Source organism: Pristiophorus japonicus, chromosome 31 (genome assembly GCF_044704955.1).
Source record: "Pristiophorus japonicus isolate sPriJap1 chromosome 31, sPriJap1.hap1, whole genome shotgun sequence".
In the NCBI taxonomy this organism is placed as follows: domain Eukaryota; kingdom Metazoa; phylum Chordata; class Chondrichthyes; family Pristiophoridae; genus Pristiophorus; species Pristiophorus japonicus.
In genome coordinates, this window is record NC_092007.1 from 4,210,633 (window position 1) to 4,229,287 (window position 18,655).

The window sequence follows — 18,655 nt, forward strand, 5'->3', positions numbered from 1 at the left end:
TTCGGAAGAATGGCTGATTAGCAGAGTATCAAACGGCTCAAGGATAGACAGCTCTTAAAGTCACGCCGATTTGCCGAGCTGAAAAAAGCACATGCCTACAGACTGCAGCAAGCAAACTAAAAAAAGTTTCATACCTCCCACATTCAGCACGTATCCGCTGCCAGAAAGCAAAATATGTGTGAAATATGAGTCAGAGATGTGGGCAGATTCCTCTTCTCGCAGAATTCAAAACATTATTCTGACAATTAACTGTACATTTAATGTGCGTGTATATGTGCGTGTGTTTGAGAGTGAGTGAGAGATGCTGTTTCTATGCTAACTATTCTTTCGTGACTGTTACAGATACAATTAACATCATATTCAGTAACAGTCAGTCACACGCAGTGACGTCTTGCTGGCTTAGTAGGCAATTATCGAAAAAATGCGTTGGCAGTGAATACCTCCTCGTAAGTCTGATGCGGCCAGCCAAGGAACCCTTATTTTGACTGGCGAGAAGAATGCAGAAACTGCTTTGGTCTTTATTGTCAAGACGGCCATTTTGGAAGTGAAATCGGCAAAAGGGATCAACCATGAGGAGCTGTGACTTTGTTTCACTCCTGACGTTGATAGGAGGCAGGTGTCCTATTTTTGCTTATCTGTACAACGCTAATCGTCATCATTTTTGCTTATTGATTTTAAAATTTGTGAAACAGGAATTTTATGAATGTTTAACGCATTCCTAATTAGTGTGCTACTGCGTTGTGTTACCTATTCAAATGATATTTAAATGCAGGGTAATTCAGTTTGCATTAATGTGTATTAAATGCACATTTAATAAAATTGTAATTCATATTTATTGAGTGATTCAAAGGAGGATCCATATATTTTTTGATCAATATTGTATTTTTTTACAGTATGCAGACACCGCTGCAATGCCAGCATTTATTGACCCTCCCTAATTGCACTTGCTAGGCCATTGCAGAGGGCAGATAAGAGGCAATTACTTTACTGTGGGTCTGGAGTTACATGGAGGCCAGACCATGGCGCCAGCATCCCTTCCGAAAGGACCATATGGAAACAGATTATCTTTTATTTTACCACAATCAGGATGTTTCATGTTTAAAATTTGAATCATAGAAATGTAGAAGCTTACGGCACAGAAGGAGGACATTCTGCCCACGTCAGCCGACATCGTTATCCCACTTTCCTGCTCTTGGCCCGTAGCCCTGCATGTTACGGCATTGTAATTGCATATCCAAGTACATTTTAAATGCGGTGAGGTTTTCTGCTCCTACCATCCTTTCAGAGAGTGATTTCCAGAACCCCCACCATCCCCTGGGTGAAAACATTTACTCACAAACCCCCTACCAATTACTTTAAATCTATTACCCCTGGTTGACGACGCCTATGCTAAGGGAAATTGATCCTTCCTGTCGACACTATCTCGGTACCTCATAATTTGATAATTCTCCCCTCAGCCTCCTCTGTTACATAAGTAATCAATCCCAGGCTATGTAATCTTTCCTCATAGCTAAAATTACCCAAATCCAGGCAAAATCCCCACAAATTCGGTGATCAGAACTGCACGCTGTGGTAACACTAGCGTTTCATTCTCAATTTATTAATTAACTAAATTTAAATTCCCGAGAGGCATGATTTGAACTCATGTCACCCTGATAGTTAGACGAGGTCTCTGGATTACTATTCCATAAAATAAGCGGTATGCCACCGCTCCCGTTGGTCCTATAATGAATTATTTTATTGGGTAGATATTTGCTTGTTCGTGGATAAGTATTCGGTTTTGAGATGAAAATTATATATGTATATAATTGGTTCAAAAATCCGCAATCAAATAGGTATTCCAATGCCTAGTTCAAAACGTGTCGTGATTAAAACAGTATTTGTGTCTTTAGTTTTAAAAAGGACTGATATTTAAATTGTTAATGCCAAGAGCGATTTGCCCAATTAATATGACGTTAATGGATGTTTAAGATGTTGAAATGTATTGTGAATGGATACTTACAACGCGGCCATTATGTTTTCACAGTTGTTTGCAGTGCTCAATGCTCTGTGGTGCTGCCAAATGTTATGTCGGGATGTCAGGTTCATGTGCAGAGATCCGATGTACATGTGATAATCTAGTATATAGCAGCATTGCTAGGGCGATGTAGATAAAGATGAGACCTGGTCCTGGTAACCGGGGTATGTCCTTTATCTGTGATAAGAAAGGTCGATTATGTGAGCACTATAAGTATCGTGGTAGTGTTGTGTTCAAGGGAAACCTTTAAAAAAACAATGTTCCGTCCTGCTAAAGGACATCAGGAAGAGTGACGAGGGTATATACGTATTCCTCATGGAAATCTCTTCGGGCTTGTATCGTAATAGGTATCGCACTAAGCCTTCTCAAGTATTTCTAACTCTTTCAGCTATAGCTGCAGCAAGACTTCCCTGCTTTTATATTCCATCCACTTTGTAATAAAGGACAAGATTCCATTGGGCGTCCTGATGACTTGCTGTACATGCATACTAACCTTTTGTGTTTCAGGCATAAGTGGCCCCAGATCCCACTGTACTGCAGCACTTTGTAATCTTCCCCCATTTAAATAATAACTTGCTCTTAATTTTTTTCTACCAAAGTGCATGGCCTCACATCTTCCAACATTTTACTCCATCCAGCAAATGTTTGCCCACTCATTTAGCCTGTCTATGTCCTTTTGCAGATTTTTTGTGAGCTCCTCACACATTGCTTTTCCTCCCAATTATTGAATCCTCAGCAAACTTGGTTACGTTACACTCAGTGCTTTCTTCGAAGTTGTTAATATGGATTTTAAATAATTGAGGTCTCAGCACTGATCCCTGCGGCAGCCGAGTAGCCAACCAGAAAATGAACCATTTATCCCGACTCTCAGCTTTCTATTAGGTAGCCAATCCTCTATCCATGCTAGTATATTACGCCCACCCCGGTGAACATTTATCTTGTTCAGTAAACATTTATATAGCAGCTTGTCAAATGCTTTCTTGAATTCCAAATACACCACATCCACTGGTTCCCCTTTATCCGCCCTGTTCATAACATCCTAAAAGTATTCCAGCAAATTTGTCAAACATGATTTCCCTTTCAGAAATCCATGCTGACTCTGCCTGACCAAATTATGCTTTTCCAAATGTCATGCTCCTGCTGCTTTCATAATGGACTCCAACATTTTCCCAACCACATATTTTAGGCTAACTGGTCTATAGTTTCCTGCTTTTTGTCTGCCTCCTTCTTTAACTAGAGCCGTTACATTAGCAGTTTTCCAATCTTCGAGGACCTCCTCAGAATCCAGGGAATGTTGGTAAATTACAAACAATGCCCATCACTATCCCTGCCAATACTTCTATTAAGACCCTAGTGTGCAAGCCATCAGGTCGAGGGGATTTAACCACCTTTACTCCCATTAGATTACTGAGGACCACCTCCTTAGTGTCTGTGGAGAGAAAAGCGGACTGAATGTTTCAGTTCGGTGAACTTCCGTAAGAACACTTATTCCATTTACTTTCAAAGACGTTGATTTTATGACAGAAATAAAATCTCAATCTATTTTAGAAATCGCAATCCTAAGACCGAAATCAGAAAATAGGCCCTACAGCAACTTGAGCAAAATGTTGATCAATTTCTGCAAATTTATCCTGAATGCAAATAGTTAAGTCATTCAGAAGAATGGCTGATTAGCAGAGTGTCAAACGGATATTGATAAACAGCTCTCACTGCCCGAATTAGCCTAGGTGATGAAACCACACGTCTGTAGACTGCAGCAAGCAAACCAAGTGAAATTCATGCCTCCCACATTCAGCACGCATTAACTGCAAGAAAGGAAAATATGTGTGAAATATGAGTCAGAGGGGTGGGCAGAGTCCTCTTCTCGCAGGTTTCAAAAGATATTCCTTAAAAATAACTACGATTGGTGTGTGTACGTGTTTGAGAGTAAGTGAGAGATGCTGTTTCTGTGCCAAATATTCTTTGATACCTGCTAGAGATACCATTAACATCATATTCAGGAAAAGTCGGTCACACGCAGTGCACATCTTGCTGGCCTAGTAGGCAAAGATCGAAAAAATCGATTGGTAGTAAATACCTCCTCGTTAATCTGATGTGATCAGCAAAGGAACCCATATTGTGACTGCCACGTAGAATGCAGGAACCGCTTTGGTCTTTATTCTGATATCGGCCATTTTGGCAGTGAAATCGTCAAGAGGTTTAACCATGCGGAGCTGTGAATTTATTTCATTCCTGACGTTAATCGGAGGCAGGTGTCTTGTTTTTGCTTATTTCTACAACTGATGATAATCGTCATAATTTTTGGTTATTGATTTTAAAAATACTGAAATAGGAATTTCATGAATATTTAACGCATTCTTGATTGGTGTAATATTGCGTGTTGTTATCTATTCCAATAATATTTAAATGTAGGGCAATTCAGTTTGTAGTTATGAGTATTTTGGTGCACAGTTAATACTATTTTAATTCATATGTATTGAGTGATTCAAATGGGGATCAATATTTATTTTGATCCATATTGTATTTGTTTACGGGATGTGGGCAGCACGGGCAATGCCAGCATGTATTTACCGTCCCTAATTGCACATGCTAGGACATTTCAGAGGGCAATTCAGAGTAAATTACATTACTGTGGGTGTGGAGTTACATGGAGGCCAGACCATGGCGCCAGCTTTCCTTCCTAAATGATCTTATGGAAACAGATTGTTTTTTTTAACCACAATCCGGTTGTTTCATGTTTAACATTTGAAGCGTGGAATCATAGACGTTTAGGGCACAGAAGGAGGCCAATCTGCCTACGTCGGTCGACAAATCCAGTCTTATCCCACTTTCCAGCTCTTGGTCCGTAGCAGGTTACAGCATTTCAATGCATTGCTAAGTACTTTTTAAATATAGTGAAGGTTTCTGCTTCTAACCCCTTGCAGACAGTGAGTTCCCGACCTCCCATCACATCCTGGGTGAAAACAATTCTCCTCATTTTCTCTACCAATTACTTTAAATCTATGACCCCTGGTTGTTGACTGCTATGCAAAGCGAATTGATTCTTCCTTTCGACATTATCTCGACCACTCACAATTTGATAGTTCTCCCCTCAGCCTCCTCTGCTACAAAGTAGACAGCCCCAGCCTATGGAATTTTTCTTCATAGCGAAAATGACAACATTCTCACAAATCCAGTCACCAGAACTGCACGCTGTGGTAAAACAAGCGTTTCATTCTCAATTTATTTAATTAGCTGATTTCAAATTCCCCAGTTGGCGTGGTGGGATTTGAAATAATCACCCTGATGATGAGGAGAGGTCTCTGGATTATCAGTCCAGTAAAAGAACTGGAATGCTACCATACCCATTGGCACCACGTTGAAGTATTTTAATGGGAAGACAGTTGCTTGTTTGTCGATAAGTATTCCGTTTTGAGACGAATAATAAATATGGTGTTATCGGCAATCAAACAGGTGTTCCAAAGCATAGTTCAAGCGGTGTTATGATTAAATAAGTATTGGTTAAAATGCCTTTACTGATATTTAACTTGCTATTTTGAAGAGCGATATTTTTCTCAATTAATAAGTGCGTTATTGAATGTTTAAGATGTTGAAATTCATTGTGAATGGATTCTTACAACGCGTCTATTATTTTTTCACAGTTGTTTGCATTACCCAATGTTCTGTGGTGTTGCCAAAATTTGTGTCGGCAGTGTCACGTTCATGTGCAGAGATCCAATGCACGTTTCATAATATAGCATCCAGGAGCATCACTAGGTTGATGTGGATAAAGAGGGAACATGGTGTTATTAACCACGGTGTAGCCATTATCTATGATACAAAAAGTCCATTAAGTCAGCACTATAACTATCGCGAGAGAGTTGAATTCAAGGGAAACCTTGCAAACGGTCAATGCTCCCTTCTGCTGAAGGACATCAAGAAGAGTGATGAGGGTACATACGAATTCCTCATGGAAATCTCTACGGACTTTTATCTTCGTAGTTATCGCACTAAGCCTTCTCAAGTGTTTCTATCTGTTTCAGGTGAGTTTTCCATTCCTTCCTTTTGTACATGTTCACTCCAGTGTTTAAATATGAATCAACCTGTGTACTCCATGGGAAAATATTATAAAGTCCCCGGCCGTTCTGAAAGTCTAGTTGAAACATCGTGTACTGAGGTACTGAGAAGTGACGCAGTGGTTCATATGCTAAACACAGAAATATATCGAAATTACAGTCGTAAAACGGACTGATCAGCCGATAGAGGCCCTGTTACTGTTTATCATTCGCCTGCGTCTGCTCAGCCCCAATTCACGAACGATCGATGTACACAGTGAGTATAATTCTGATCAACAAATTATAAAAAGGATTTAGAGGCAGTGAAAATGGTGCAGAGAAGAATTAAAAGGATGATAATAGAAATGGCTGGGTTTAGCTATGAGGAAAGAATAAACAGGTTTGGTCTCTTTTCTCTTGAATCGAGAAGGCTGAGGGGCGATGTAATAGAGGTCGTTATCATCATGAAAAAATTTGATAGAATATATAGAGGGAGACTGTTCCACTTGGGCAGAGAGCAAAACAACAATCCATCAATAGAAGATAGTCATCAAGAAATAAAATAAGGAATTGTGAAAAAAAAACGTATTTAGCCGGAGGGTGATGGGAAAGGTGAACTCGCTGCCACGGGGAGTTGAGCGAGTGCTTAGACTTGTGAGGAACAGCTTAACCATGGGCCATTCATATAAGATAGTCACCAAGAAAAGCAATAGTTAATTCAGGAGAAACCTATTTACCTAGAGAGCGGTGAGAATATAGAACTAGTTACAGCAGGGAGTGGTTGAGGGGAATAGAATAGATAAACTTAAGGCAAGGCTAGAAAATCACATGTAGGATAAGGGAATAGAGGGGTATGCTGATAATTATAAGAGGAAAGACGGGAGGAGGCTCGATTGGAACATAAGCACATAAGAACAAAATAAATAGGAGCAGGCGTAGGCCATTTAGACCCTCGAGCCTGCTCGTTCATTTAATAAGATCATGGCTGATCTGATCATGCACTCAGCTCCACTGCCCTGCCCACTCCCCATAAGCGTTTATTCCCTTATCATTCAAAAATCTGTCTATCGCTGCCTTCAATATATTGAATGACCCAGACTCCACAGCTCTCAGTGGCAGACAATTCCACAGATGTACAACTCTCTGAATGCAGAAATTCCTCCACATCTCAATTTTGAATTGGCGGCGGCTTATTCTGAGTCTGTGCCCCTTAGTTTTATTTTCCCTTATGAGGCTAAATATCCTCTCTGCATCCGACTATTCCAGCCCTGTCATTTTCATGTTTCGAAAAGATCACCTCTCATTCTTCTGAAATATAAGCATGAACTGGCTGTGCCGAATGTTTTGTTTCTGTGCCGTATTTCCTATGTAATCCCATGTCATGAATACCTGAACACAACCTTGTGGGACACCGTCCTTAGTTCCAACCATTCTGAACAACGGCAATAACGGAGACTCTCTAATCATCTCTTCTAAACAGTTTCTAATGCAATTGATAACTTACCCTGAAATGCAAAATTCTTATTTTTTTTGCCAATAATCTCCTGAGTTTGCCGTCGGCAATGTTTTGCTGGTTATATTTCTAGTTACTTGAGTGTGAACTGTTTTTGGACATCGCATAGACTTGGAATGCGCTGCACTAATGCATTTATTTTTTTCTGGCTTCATATTTTCAGTGCTCCTTTAACTCGCATTTAGTTAGGTCTGAATCGAGAATTAAATTTTAGAGTTATGTGAAAGTGAGTTATAATTGTGATTTATCTGTTAATTCCGATCCATGATCAAGAAAATGCTATTTCTGCTGAAGCTTCATCAGATTTACACGCGCGCGATGAACCTACTATGGTTCTCCAGCACAAGTCTATGTTGCATTTCTTACCATTTCTTCAGTCTAATTTTTATTTATTGGCGTGTCTCTGTAACACAATAAGATTCTGACGGGACTGAACAGATTAGATGCGGGAAGAAGGTTTCCAATGTTGAGGAAGTCCAGAACCAGGGGACATAGTCTTAAGATAAGGGGTAGGCCATTTAGGACTGAGATGAGGATAAACTTCTTCACTCAGAGAGTTAATAACCTGTGGAATTCCCTGCCGCAGAGAGTTGTTGAAGCCAGTTCATTGGATATATTCAAGAGGGAGTTAGATATGATCCTTACGGCTAAGGGGATCAAGGGGTATGGAGAGAAAGCAGGAAAGGGGTACTGAGAGAATGATTAGCCATGATCTTATTGAATGTCGGTGCAGGCTCGAAGGGCCGAATGGCCTACTCCTGCACCTATTTTCTATGTTTCTATGTTTCTATCACTCTGAGTTTGCATTATTCACAATAATGCTGTGAAATCCTGGTGCAAAGCAAGGCATATGACACGATTAATATTAGCCATACTTGTAGAGTTAACATTGATTCTAATACCCGGGGTGGAAAGTAGGTCCAGGGACATCAGGTCCATGATGTGAATAATGCAGGTGATAAAGCGACTTATGGTTTACTAAGGGAAGCAATAAGTTGCCCAGTGAGGCATTAAACTACTTTGTAACTCCAAAGCGTAATTAAGTATAGTGAACACATTTCAAAAACATAGCAGACATAATAGAAGATAATGTGATTTTGGAAAATTTCTGTCTCACCTTGAGGTGGAGCAGATCACTTATCAATTTTAAGATTTAAGTGAACGTAACACGTGCCTTTGCCACTGCTCTTATAGAAAAGCCAGTGATTTCAGGTTCTGGGGAACTGATTGCTGGACAAGAAGCACGACTGACCTGTTCCATAACCTACAACTGTCCGATTGACAACATCCAACTGAAGTGGAATATTATCAACATGCCCCTTACTCTACTTTGGGATACACAGGACAGATCAGGAATTCTCAATAAACGGTCAGGTTCTCAGCGAGTTTCATCCGTGATCACCTTCACTCCTTCATATGATCATCACAGAGCCATTCTCGGATGCACAATTCTGATCGATGGCTTCAAAACTTCTCCACAAACTGTTAGCTTGGAGTTTAAATGTAAGTGCCTGCTGTAAATTTAATAGACATAACCTATCGATAACGGGTTTGATTAGCTGTTCTTCCATCATAAACAATTGTATCAGCGTTAAGGACCTTATCAAGGAATAAATTGAGCAAAGATATGCGTCTGTATTCTGAGTGTTCACATGGATAATGAATGAATCGCAATGCTGCTCAGCCAATCCTGGTAAGTAAGATAATTTCATGAAAATTCAGATCTATAAATCAATGCTGGTGGTTCCCAGATTTTGGTTGGTGAGAATGTTCATTCTTATTCTAATGTTCTCCAGTGACGTTCTGAAGTCAGTCAATATTAAATGGATACAAAAGCCCGATTACAGTAAGGGTCTCAAGCTAGTCTCTGCTATGGCACCAGATCTCACATCTGGTTGTGTTTCAGAATTGGCCTCAATGAGATATCAGTGTTAACATGTGTAAACCAGTAAACGGAAAAAAGGGGAAGAAGTGGATAAAGATTCGAGGAAAGAAAATTAATTTACAACTTTAAACTGCGAGGCTGTAAACATTAGTCTTCTGCAGTTCATATCCGACCTCTTACGCAATATAATTATGTCATTATGAGTTCAATCAAGTTGACTCGATATTCATGGTTTGCATTAATGCCTGTTTCAGCTGGTCTGGATAAACCAACCGTCAATGCCTCGATAGTAGCGGTGGAAGGCAGCTCAGTAGTATTATACTGCACAGCCCGTGGGAAACCACGGGTCAGTTTAAGATGGGTGAAAAATGGTGAAGAGATTAGTGCCTCATCCAATGGTGAACTCAAGCAGTTATTCCACAACATTAGTTCTGAGGATGACGGTGAATATTGGTGCGTGGCTGAAAATACATTGGGCACTGCAAACTGGTCCACACAGATTTCTGTGCAATGTAAGTATGTATGAATTTATCAATTCGAGATAGCTTTTCCTTTCAGAAAAACTTGATTACGTTTCAATTTTCGCTTGCCTGCTTGCGGGAAGGCGCACAAGTCAATTACTCTGGGAAAATATCATCCCGTCATGCAGAAATAGCGCAAAATACACTCGAGAGATCCAATTATAAAAACTAACCTGGCCATCTAGCTCTGAACTACAGGACTGGAAGATGGCACAAAAAAAGATATAAACGTTCCAGGTGGTACCTTTATGAGGTAGTGAATGGAGCACATTAACTGTACGTCTAACAGTTCATTAAGAATACTGTTTGGCTGACAGAAAAACATTTCCAATCGCTAGAACTGACATGCAGCACTTTGATGAGCAGGAATTCTTCAAAAATAGCGAATAAAATGCTGATAACTCAACTTCAGTTAGTTATATTAATGTTGAGATAACTGTGTAATATTCCAAGACTCGGTCCTTTGAAATGTTACCTTGTTAGACGGACATCCTTTGAAGACAGACATCAAATCATCACAAAACGAAGATGTTGAAACAGTACAACCAGTAAATACATTGAAAATAATTGACTTTTTCAAACAATGACGGGTGAGATACGTTTGTGGGTATATTATATATAATGACCACTCTGAGCGTCCCTCATCTGAGGAACGGCCATATCATCTATCAGGGGAGTTATATTTGGAGTGAACACTCATTGGATTTAACATGACATTGTACCTAACGGGCTCACCTGTGATAAGTGGAAATATAATAAGGTATTTTGGTCCAACATGGCCTGCTTCATGTTGAAATGGAATCTGCCAGCACCATTAAGGTTAGTTGAAACATTTGGACACTGCAAATGTTTCATATATTCTACTCATACTGAAGTCTCCCTCTCGTTTTTAGATAAACCCACAATAGTGGCAGGTCCGACCTGCACCAGCTCTGAGAATTGGATGAATTGTACCTGCAGTGTCAGAGCCAATCCACCGGGAAACATCACTTGGAGCCTCAATGCGAGAATCCACATAAGGAACAGGTCAGATGTGGAAGTAATCACCTGTGCGGTGAATAATCACCTGCTGCAGAGTTCCCTGCTACTGGCTCATCCAACTGGAACTGGAAATCTGATCTCTTGTGTTGCTGCGAACGAGCATGGTGATTCTGTCAGCAACCACCAGCTCCAGTCTGAGGGTAAGTGTTTAATCTACCTGCAATCTGACGACAAGGAAGTTGATCCATCACTGGTCATTCATTGACAATAGAACATAAGACATAGGAGCAGTAGTAGATGATACGGCCCCTCGAGTCTGCTCCACCACTTAATACGATTATGGCTGATCTGATGATGGACCCGAGTCCACTTCCTTGCCCACTTCCCATAAATTCTTATTCCATTATCGGTTAAGAAACTGTCTATCTCTGTCGAATCTTTACTCAATGCCCCAGCTTCCATAGCTCTCCGAGGCAGCGAATTACACAGATTTACAATCCTCTGTGAGAACAAATTCCTCCTCATCTCAGTTTTAAATCGGCGGCCATTTATTCAAAAATTATGCCCCCTAGTTCTAGTCTGCCCTATCAGTGGAAACATCCTCTCTGCCCCCTCATAATCGTTTACGTTTCGAGAAAATCATAGAAACATAGAAACATAGAAAATAGGTGCAGGAGCAGGCCATTCAGCCCTTCTAGCCTGCACCGCCATTCAATGAGTTCATGGCTGAACATGAAACTTCAGTACCCTCTTCTTGCTTTCTCGCCATACCCCTTGATCACCTCCCATTCATCTGAATTCAAATGTGTAGAGGCCCAACCTACTCAACCTTTCCTCGTAAGTCAACCCCCTCATCTCCGGAATCAACCTAGTGAACCTTCTTTGAACTGTCTCAAAATTAATTATATCCTTTCGTAAATATTGGAACCAAAACTATACGCAGTATTCCAGGTATGACATCACCCATACTCTCTATAGCTGGAGCAAGACTTCCCTGCTTTTATATGCCATCCCCTTTGCAATAAAGGCCAAGATTCCATTGGCCTTCCTGAACACTTGCTGTAGCTGCATATTAAACTTTTGTGTTTCATGCAGTATGACTGAACGGTGTCAGTGGCAGCAAACACCTGCTCCTTTCAACAGCTCCATGCTGAATCTATCTCTACTTAGTGCAAGGACCACTTTTCATCAGCTTTAATCATCCGAATTAAGATAAAGCCTTCAGGAAATCAGAATGACTCTCACAACATGATATCAAAGTGCAAACTACACTTTTGTATATACATACTCTTTTCTATCTTGCTCAAACTCATTTCAGTATATAAAGCTGAAATTTAGTAATCTACGTGAAATTCTATAACCTGCGGAGATTATAAATATTACAGCTGTAACTGGTGATCTTGGTGGACTGATTAGATTATGCCCACTGTTTTTCCGAGTGTGGGTTGCGCTGTGAACTTCATTTGTTAATTGTGATTTTTTACACCAGTGAATCTTAAATTATTTCTTTCAAATTTATGGGAGGATGCAATCCAGGAACAAAATGGTTTTACGCTATGATCATCGGGTTGAGACTAGTGGCGTACCTAACTTCCAATTGCAATGTGATCCAAACATGAAGGAAACTTGCTTGCTCACACGCCTAAATATGCAACAGGATTATTGTTTAACCCCAAATTTCCTAATGTACTGCAATGTTTTTTTCCTCAAAATGTTAGGAATCTTTATCAGGATAATCGTCCACATAAGTGGAGGTGGAGGAGCCACTGGGATTGTTGTTCTAATTGTAGTCGTGCTCAAACTGAAGATACAACGGTATGTGTGGTTCTTAATGTCTTAGAATGCAGCTTTAAAGGTGACCTGTATCAGAAATTCCGTGTATCAGGAACCTATTTAATGAATCTCCCATGAGAACAGTGAGCATCTGCCTGAAATGGTGTATAAAGTAGCAGGATCAATCTTTCACTGAACAGTCATTCGCATCTCCCAGCATCAGCTACAGACACAGAGCAATATGTTCAGGCACTTTACAGCCTTATGGACTCAATATCGAGTTTAGAATTTCAGACCAAAACTTCTGCCCCTATGTTTTTCCCTTTCGTCCTTTTTTTGTACAACTCCCCGTGCATTTTTGCTCTTTCCCTTGGCAGCTGTTGATGACTTCCATCATTCGCACGCCTTCTAGACTCATGTTTTGTTGCTTAACTTGTTCCATTACCATCTAAGATTTGACAAGCATCCCTTTTGTCTCTTATTAGAATAGGTTGCGTAGTTGGGCCTATACACAATGGAGGTCAGAAGAATGGGAGGTGATCTTATTGAAACTTAAAAAATAATGAGGAGGCTCGACAAGGTGAATGCAGAGAGGATGTCCCCACTCAAGTGTATGCTAAAACTAGGGCACATTGCCTCAGCGGCCGCCAATTTAAAACTCAAAAAGGAGAAATTTCTTCCCTCAGAGGGTTGTAAATCTGTTCAAATCTCTACGACATACAACTGTGGAGACTGGGTCATTGAATATATTTAAGGCGGAGATAGACAGATCTTTGTGTGATAAGGGAGTAAAGGGTTATGGGAGCTTTCGGGGAAGTGAAGCTGAGCCCATGATCAGTTCAGCCATGATCTTATTGAAAGGCGGAGCATGCTCGAGGGGCCGATGGCCTACTCCTGCTTCTGTTTGTTATGTTCTTATGTTCTTAAATCTGTTTCGTCTTCCACCCTGTCACATACCTAAACTTATCTTCCTTCCTGTCCTTCCTCTTTCACTGCCACTACATGTCCTTAAGGATCTTTTACATATCGAACTTTCCGAGCTCAGACGAAGGGTCACAGACCTGAAACGTTACTTTCTGATTATATTCCAGGCTGAGATAGATCAATTTTGGAGTCTAGGGGAAACAAGGGATATGGAGATCGGGCGGGAAAGTGGAGTTGAGGTCAATGATCAGTCATGATGTTAATTAATGGCTCAGCTGGCTCGTATTTCTTATATTGAAATGAAATCTGATCGCTACAGTGCGACGTGCCAGCGAGTGTACTGTGGGTGAAGTTTATAGCATGCTCAAAGAATGGGCAGAGAATCCATGTCAGTTTGTTTCTGCTGCCGCTTTTATGGGGTTCCCACATGGGAGCTTCCTTTTCCTGTCAGGCCCTCAGCAGAACACTCCGGCAGAATTATTCTTAAAAGCTATCAGTAAAGCTAGTCGCGATAAATAGTAACACAACAAGAAAATATTAAAAGTAACGCCACACATTTGTTTAAAGTAGCTGTTAGAAAAAAATACTTGCACTTTATGCGTGATTCACGACCAGCGGACATGGCAAAGTCTTTTGCATCCAATGAATTACGTTTTGAATTGGTAAATGTTTAATGTGGGAAAAACGTCAGGGAAATTTGCACATTTCCCACAAAAAACAACAATATGAACTGTTGTTGTTATGCTGATTGAGGGATACTATTTGGACAGTGCAACTGGGAAAACTCCCTTGCTCTTAATCGAAATATTGTCATGGGATGTTTCACATCCACCTGAGAGAGCAGACACAGCCTTGGTTTAACATCTCATACGAAAGATGGCACCTCAGACAGTGCAGCACTCCTTCAGCACTGCATTGGCGTTAGCAACATAAATTTTGTGTTTAATCTCTGAAGTGGGACCTGAACCCACAACCTTCGGATTAAAGCGAAGTGTGCTGCTCCCTGAGCCACAGCGGACATTAAGTTTGCTTGACTCCAGGAGTAAAGTGTTACATTTCAAAATTAGTTGTATCAGATGTGCTATAGTATGATATGAGCAATTATTTATCTTGCGCTTGTCATCTTATTCTTCGACTGATTTGGGTGATTTGGCCTGACTAGCTCTCTCTGTTAGCTCTAGACAGACTCCCCGCTTTTAATAGGCAAGCTGATGAATATCTTCAGAAAAGTGAGCAGCTCCAAGTGAATTCAAATAAAAACAGTACGGTTGAAAAGGTACTGCCAATCAAATGTCGCCTTCAACGAATCACAAGTGACGCTTTCAGTTGAAATTGACGAAGTTTCTACAAGGGGCGGCGCCTTCCCTCAACAGGCAATGATTCTATAGCAATCATAACAACATGAGGCACAACCGTCTTGTGGGTAGGGCTAGCTTTTACCCCTTCATGTACTATGATATAATTAAATAAGGCAATGCCATGCTCAATAATATGAACATGCTTCCTTCAGACATACTTAGGAAACATCACAAAGCAATTAATTCCTGATTTAGAATTCCGATGTGTGGAAGTAGTCTACCTAATAATAGAAAGGACTGCGTTTATTCATTGAAACTCTTGCATCTGCCATTTAAGCAGCTGCTAATATATGTCATAAACCTCCGACTGCCTGTTGTTTTGATCACGGAACTTTCACCGAGAACAAACAACACAGCGCCGGTGTCACGTGACATATTTAAGTAACAATTCCCCCTTTGAAATGTAGGCAGGTGGAAATTGAAAAGATTTGGTTATCGGATCTGGTCTGTGCTAATTGGGAGAAATGAATGAACCCAGTCTCTCCTGACCGTCTGACCCCCTACATCATATAGGCGCAGTATGCTTTCAGTAAACATTTCAGCTCATTATGAAAAGTGTATCAATTGCATTTGTTATTATTCAGGAGGAAACGCAGAGAGGCTACAAGTGTTTCAGAAACACACGATGATTTGGTGATTTACAGTATGGTGCAGAGGACATTAACCACTGAAGTAAGTGATGTCAAGCTGGAATTGTAGGATTTTTGTTGTGATGTCAAACAACAACTGACCCCAACCGGGAAATACCCAGCATATAAATGAGTGTTTCAGGAAATTGTTGGCCTTTAAGGAAGGCTTACCCTCGTTGCGTCTTTATGAATGCAACCTAACTACAGACTCCATATATCGTGACCTACAAAATGCCTTTCCTTCCAGAAGCAAATTCTTTCTTTAAGAATACATTTCCAATGTCATCTTACTCCCTACCTACTAGGTCTCACCTTTCAAATGTCCAACAAGGTCACAATGTATCAGCGGGCCCAGAGGGGTCACACCTTGCAGTTACACAGGTTTATGTATAGCTTGCTAATTGCATCATGCTGTAGACTTGGTTAACTTCTTCCTCGCTTTGAAGTCAGAAGGTTGAGGCTTCAAGCATTGCTGCAGCCTTTGAACGTGTAATCGGAGCTGAAAGTTAATTTCAGCACCAAAGGCGTGCAGGTCTGCTGGAGGTCCCGGCCTTTTGGATTTGCTGTTAAAATGAGATCCCCTGTGTTTATGTCTATGGAGGGAAACGACTCGGAGTCCAATTGTGGTGTCGGAAGAGCGTTCTCTCTGTGCGTTGCAAATCATTCTCCCTTAAAGAACGCCACATGAAACAGATTAATTCGCCATTAATTTAATTAACTGGTTGCTGCCTGTTTTCTACAACTGCACCTGGACTTGAACGTTATTAAAACAGCCGAAAAAAGGCCAATAATCCCATGGTGCCTGAGAATGAGCTATGCAATACTCACACTGAGCAGCGCTTTCCCCTCCGTCCTGATTTGACTTTCGTTTTTCTGTTCAGGCATATATCCAAATCCCGTTTGAAAGTCACTATTGAATCTGCTTCCTTCCAGTCAGAGCTGTGCAGATAATAACAACTAACTGAGTTAAAAAATATCTTCTCACCTCCCAATTGGTTTTTCTCCTAAATATCTTCAATCAGTTCCCTCTGTTTACCCACCCTCCTGCCAGAGGAAAAAGCTTTTCCTAATTTACTGTATGAAAATTCTGCATAATTTTGAACACAAATATCTAACCTCCCCTTAGTTTTCTCTACTCTAATGAGAACAATCCTCGATACTCAGATTCTCTATAGAACTGCAGTCCCTCATTCCTCCTATAATTATACTAAATTTACCCTGTATCTTCTCTGATGGATTGACATCGTTCCGAGAGTTTTCTGCACAGAATTGGACACGATACTCCAGCCAAAGGCCTCACCACAGATTTAAAAATGTTCATCGCAAAGTCCTTGCTTTTGCAATTTGTACCTCTACTTAATGGAGCATTAGCATAGAAGGCGACCATTCGGCTCATTGTACCTGTGCTGGCTCTTTGAAATAGCTTCCCAATTTCATCCCACACATCAGGCATATCGACTCGTGCAGATATTCAATTGCAAGTTCTTTTTTTCTTGTATTAAGGCAATCAACCCTCATCTCATGGACCAGCACCATTAGAAACCTTAACAGCGATAAAATAGTTAGCTTTCTTCTGGTGCATACAAAACACTCCCATTAAGGTAAGCTCCATATTCTGCAGTAGCTCAATATCTAGATGAATTCCTTCATTTACAGAGAAACGATCAGTATACAGACGCTGGTCGAAGAGCCCTGGAATCGTCCAAACCAGCTCAGCATGAAGAGATTGTGTATGCGACTGTCAATATTGCAAACTTCCGCAAATATGAGCGATATATCGAAAATGAGGAAACCTGTGAATATGCACCAATTAAATATAACTGACACTTAAGAGGAGTTATACTGCCTGCATGGATGAACTCGAAGCTAAAATTGCCTGAAAACACCTCATGAGATCAATAAGGACTAGGAGAATGGAGATATTTCAGAAAATCGGTGGCATGTTTTTGATTTTCATTCACAAACACGAGTTCATTGGAAAACAGTTAAGCATGTGATTTTTTTCCTCAATGTAACAATTCAATAATTTTCTCTATTTTGTGAAATTAACTATTTTGTTAACCATTTCGTACATTGTCTTTGTCTGTTAATCTGATACAATCCAAATGTCCCATAGTATGAACCCTCACATCCGGGGACGAGGTTCCCAAAAAAAGCTTGCAGTGACACACCTGAAACAGTGGCTGAGAAATTGCGGTCGGAGGCTTCCCGCCTGCAAATTTTCGACGAATCTACCTGGAAATTCATGTGGTTCATAGGTTTGCGGTTCTAGACCCCTACATCAAGGCATTCGTAGGGGCACTGATATCCTAGGAGTGCATGTTTTTTTTTTACACATTACTGGGATCACGTGGGCCGGCGCAAACTGTCAGATTAGGGGCATCTCCATTCATACTTATGGTAATTACTTTTATACGGAGCTGCCAGAGGTATGAATGGCAATAACCCCAAATACACAAAAGCATTGAAGATAACTTCCAAAAATCACATATTTAAAGTTAATAAAAAGGGAATTTAATTAATTATGTAAAATAAAAATATAATTTTTGGAAAAATAAACTTACATATTTTAAATCAGCTAAAAATGAACTTACATTATTTAACTGGATTCTGATCTATTATTGTTCGATATGTACAATAACGGATTCCCAATAGTGAGTTACAGGCTGGAATGCAACCGAGCAGTTCGGTTGTGGGAGATGGGTTTATGTCTCTAATAACAGATACCCAGCAGTGAGTTAAAGGCTGGAGTGCAATCGAGAGATTCGGCTGGTTTATATATAGAATAACAGACACCTGGAAGTCAGTTATAGGTTGGAATCTAATTGGGGGTTTGTGGGTGGGTGGGTGAGTGGCGGGGGGCGTGGTTATATATAGAATAATAGATATTCGGATGTGAGTTACAGGCTGGCATCTAATCAAGGGGTTCGGGGGAGGGGTGTTTGTTATATATGGAATAAAACATATACCCGCGAGTGAGTTAGAGGCAGAAATCTAATCAAGGGACACAGATGGTTTAT

General features: G+C 40.5%; 1 protein-coding gene across 1 annotated transcript; it reads left to right on the forward strand.

Moving 5' to 3' along the window:
* Nucleotides 1–5,603: 5,603 nt before the first annotated feature.
* Nucleotides 5,604–17,459, forward strand: LOC139240305 (sialic acid-binding Ig-like lectin 12). The gene is made up of 6 exons (XM_070868767.1): nucleotides 5,604–6,039; nucleotides 8,759–9,067; nucleotides 10,864–11,151; nucleotides 12,670–12,766; nucleotides 15,591–15,678; nucleotides 17,292–17,459. Exons 1-6 carry the CDS (start codon nucleotides 5,604–5,606, stop codon nucleotides 17,457–17,459), a joined length of 1,386 nt encoding a protein of 461 aa, XP_070724868.1.
* Nucleotides 17,460–18,655: the final 1,196 nt, after the last annotated feature.

Excerpts from the sequence above, each read along its gene's own strand:
- LOC139240305 (XM_070868767.1), top strand. The coding sequence starts at position 5,604 with ATGTTGAAATTCATTGTGAATGGATTCTTACAACGCGTCTATTATTTT. Across the intron at positions 9,068-10,863 it reads TGTTAGCTTGGAGTTTAAAT|ATAAACCCACAATAGTGGCA; the intron begins GTAAGTGCCTGC and ends TCTCGTTTTTAG. Across the intron at positions 12,767-15,590 it reads CTCAAACTGAAGATACAACG|GAGGAAACGCAGAGAGGCTA; the intron begins GTATGTGTGGTT and ends GTTATTATTCAG.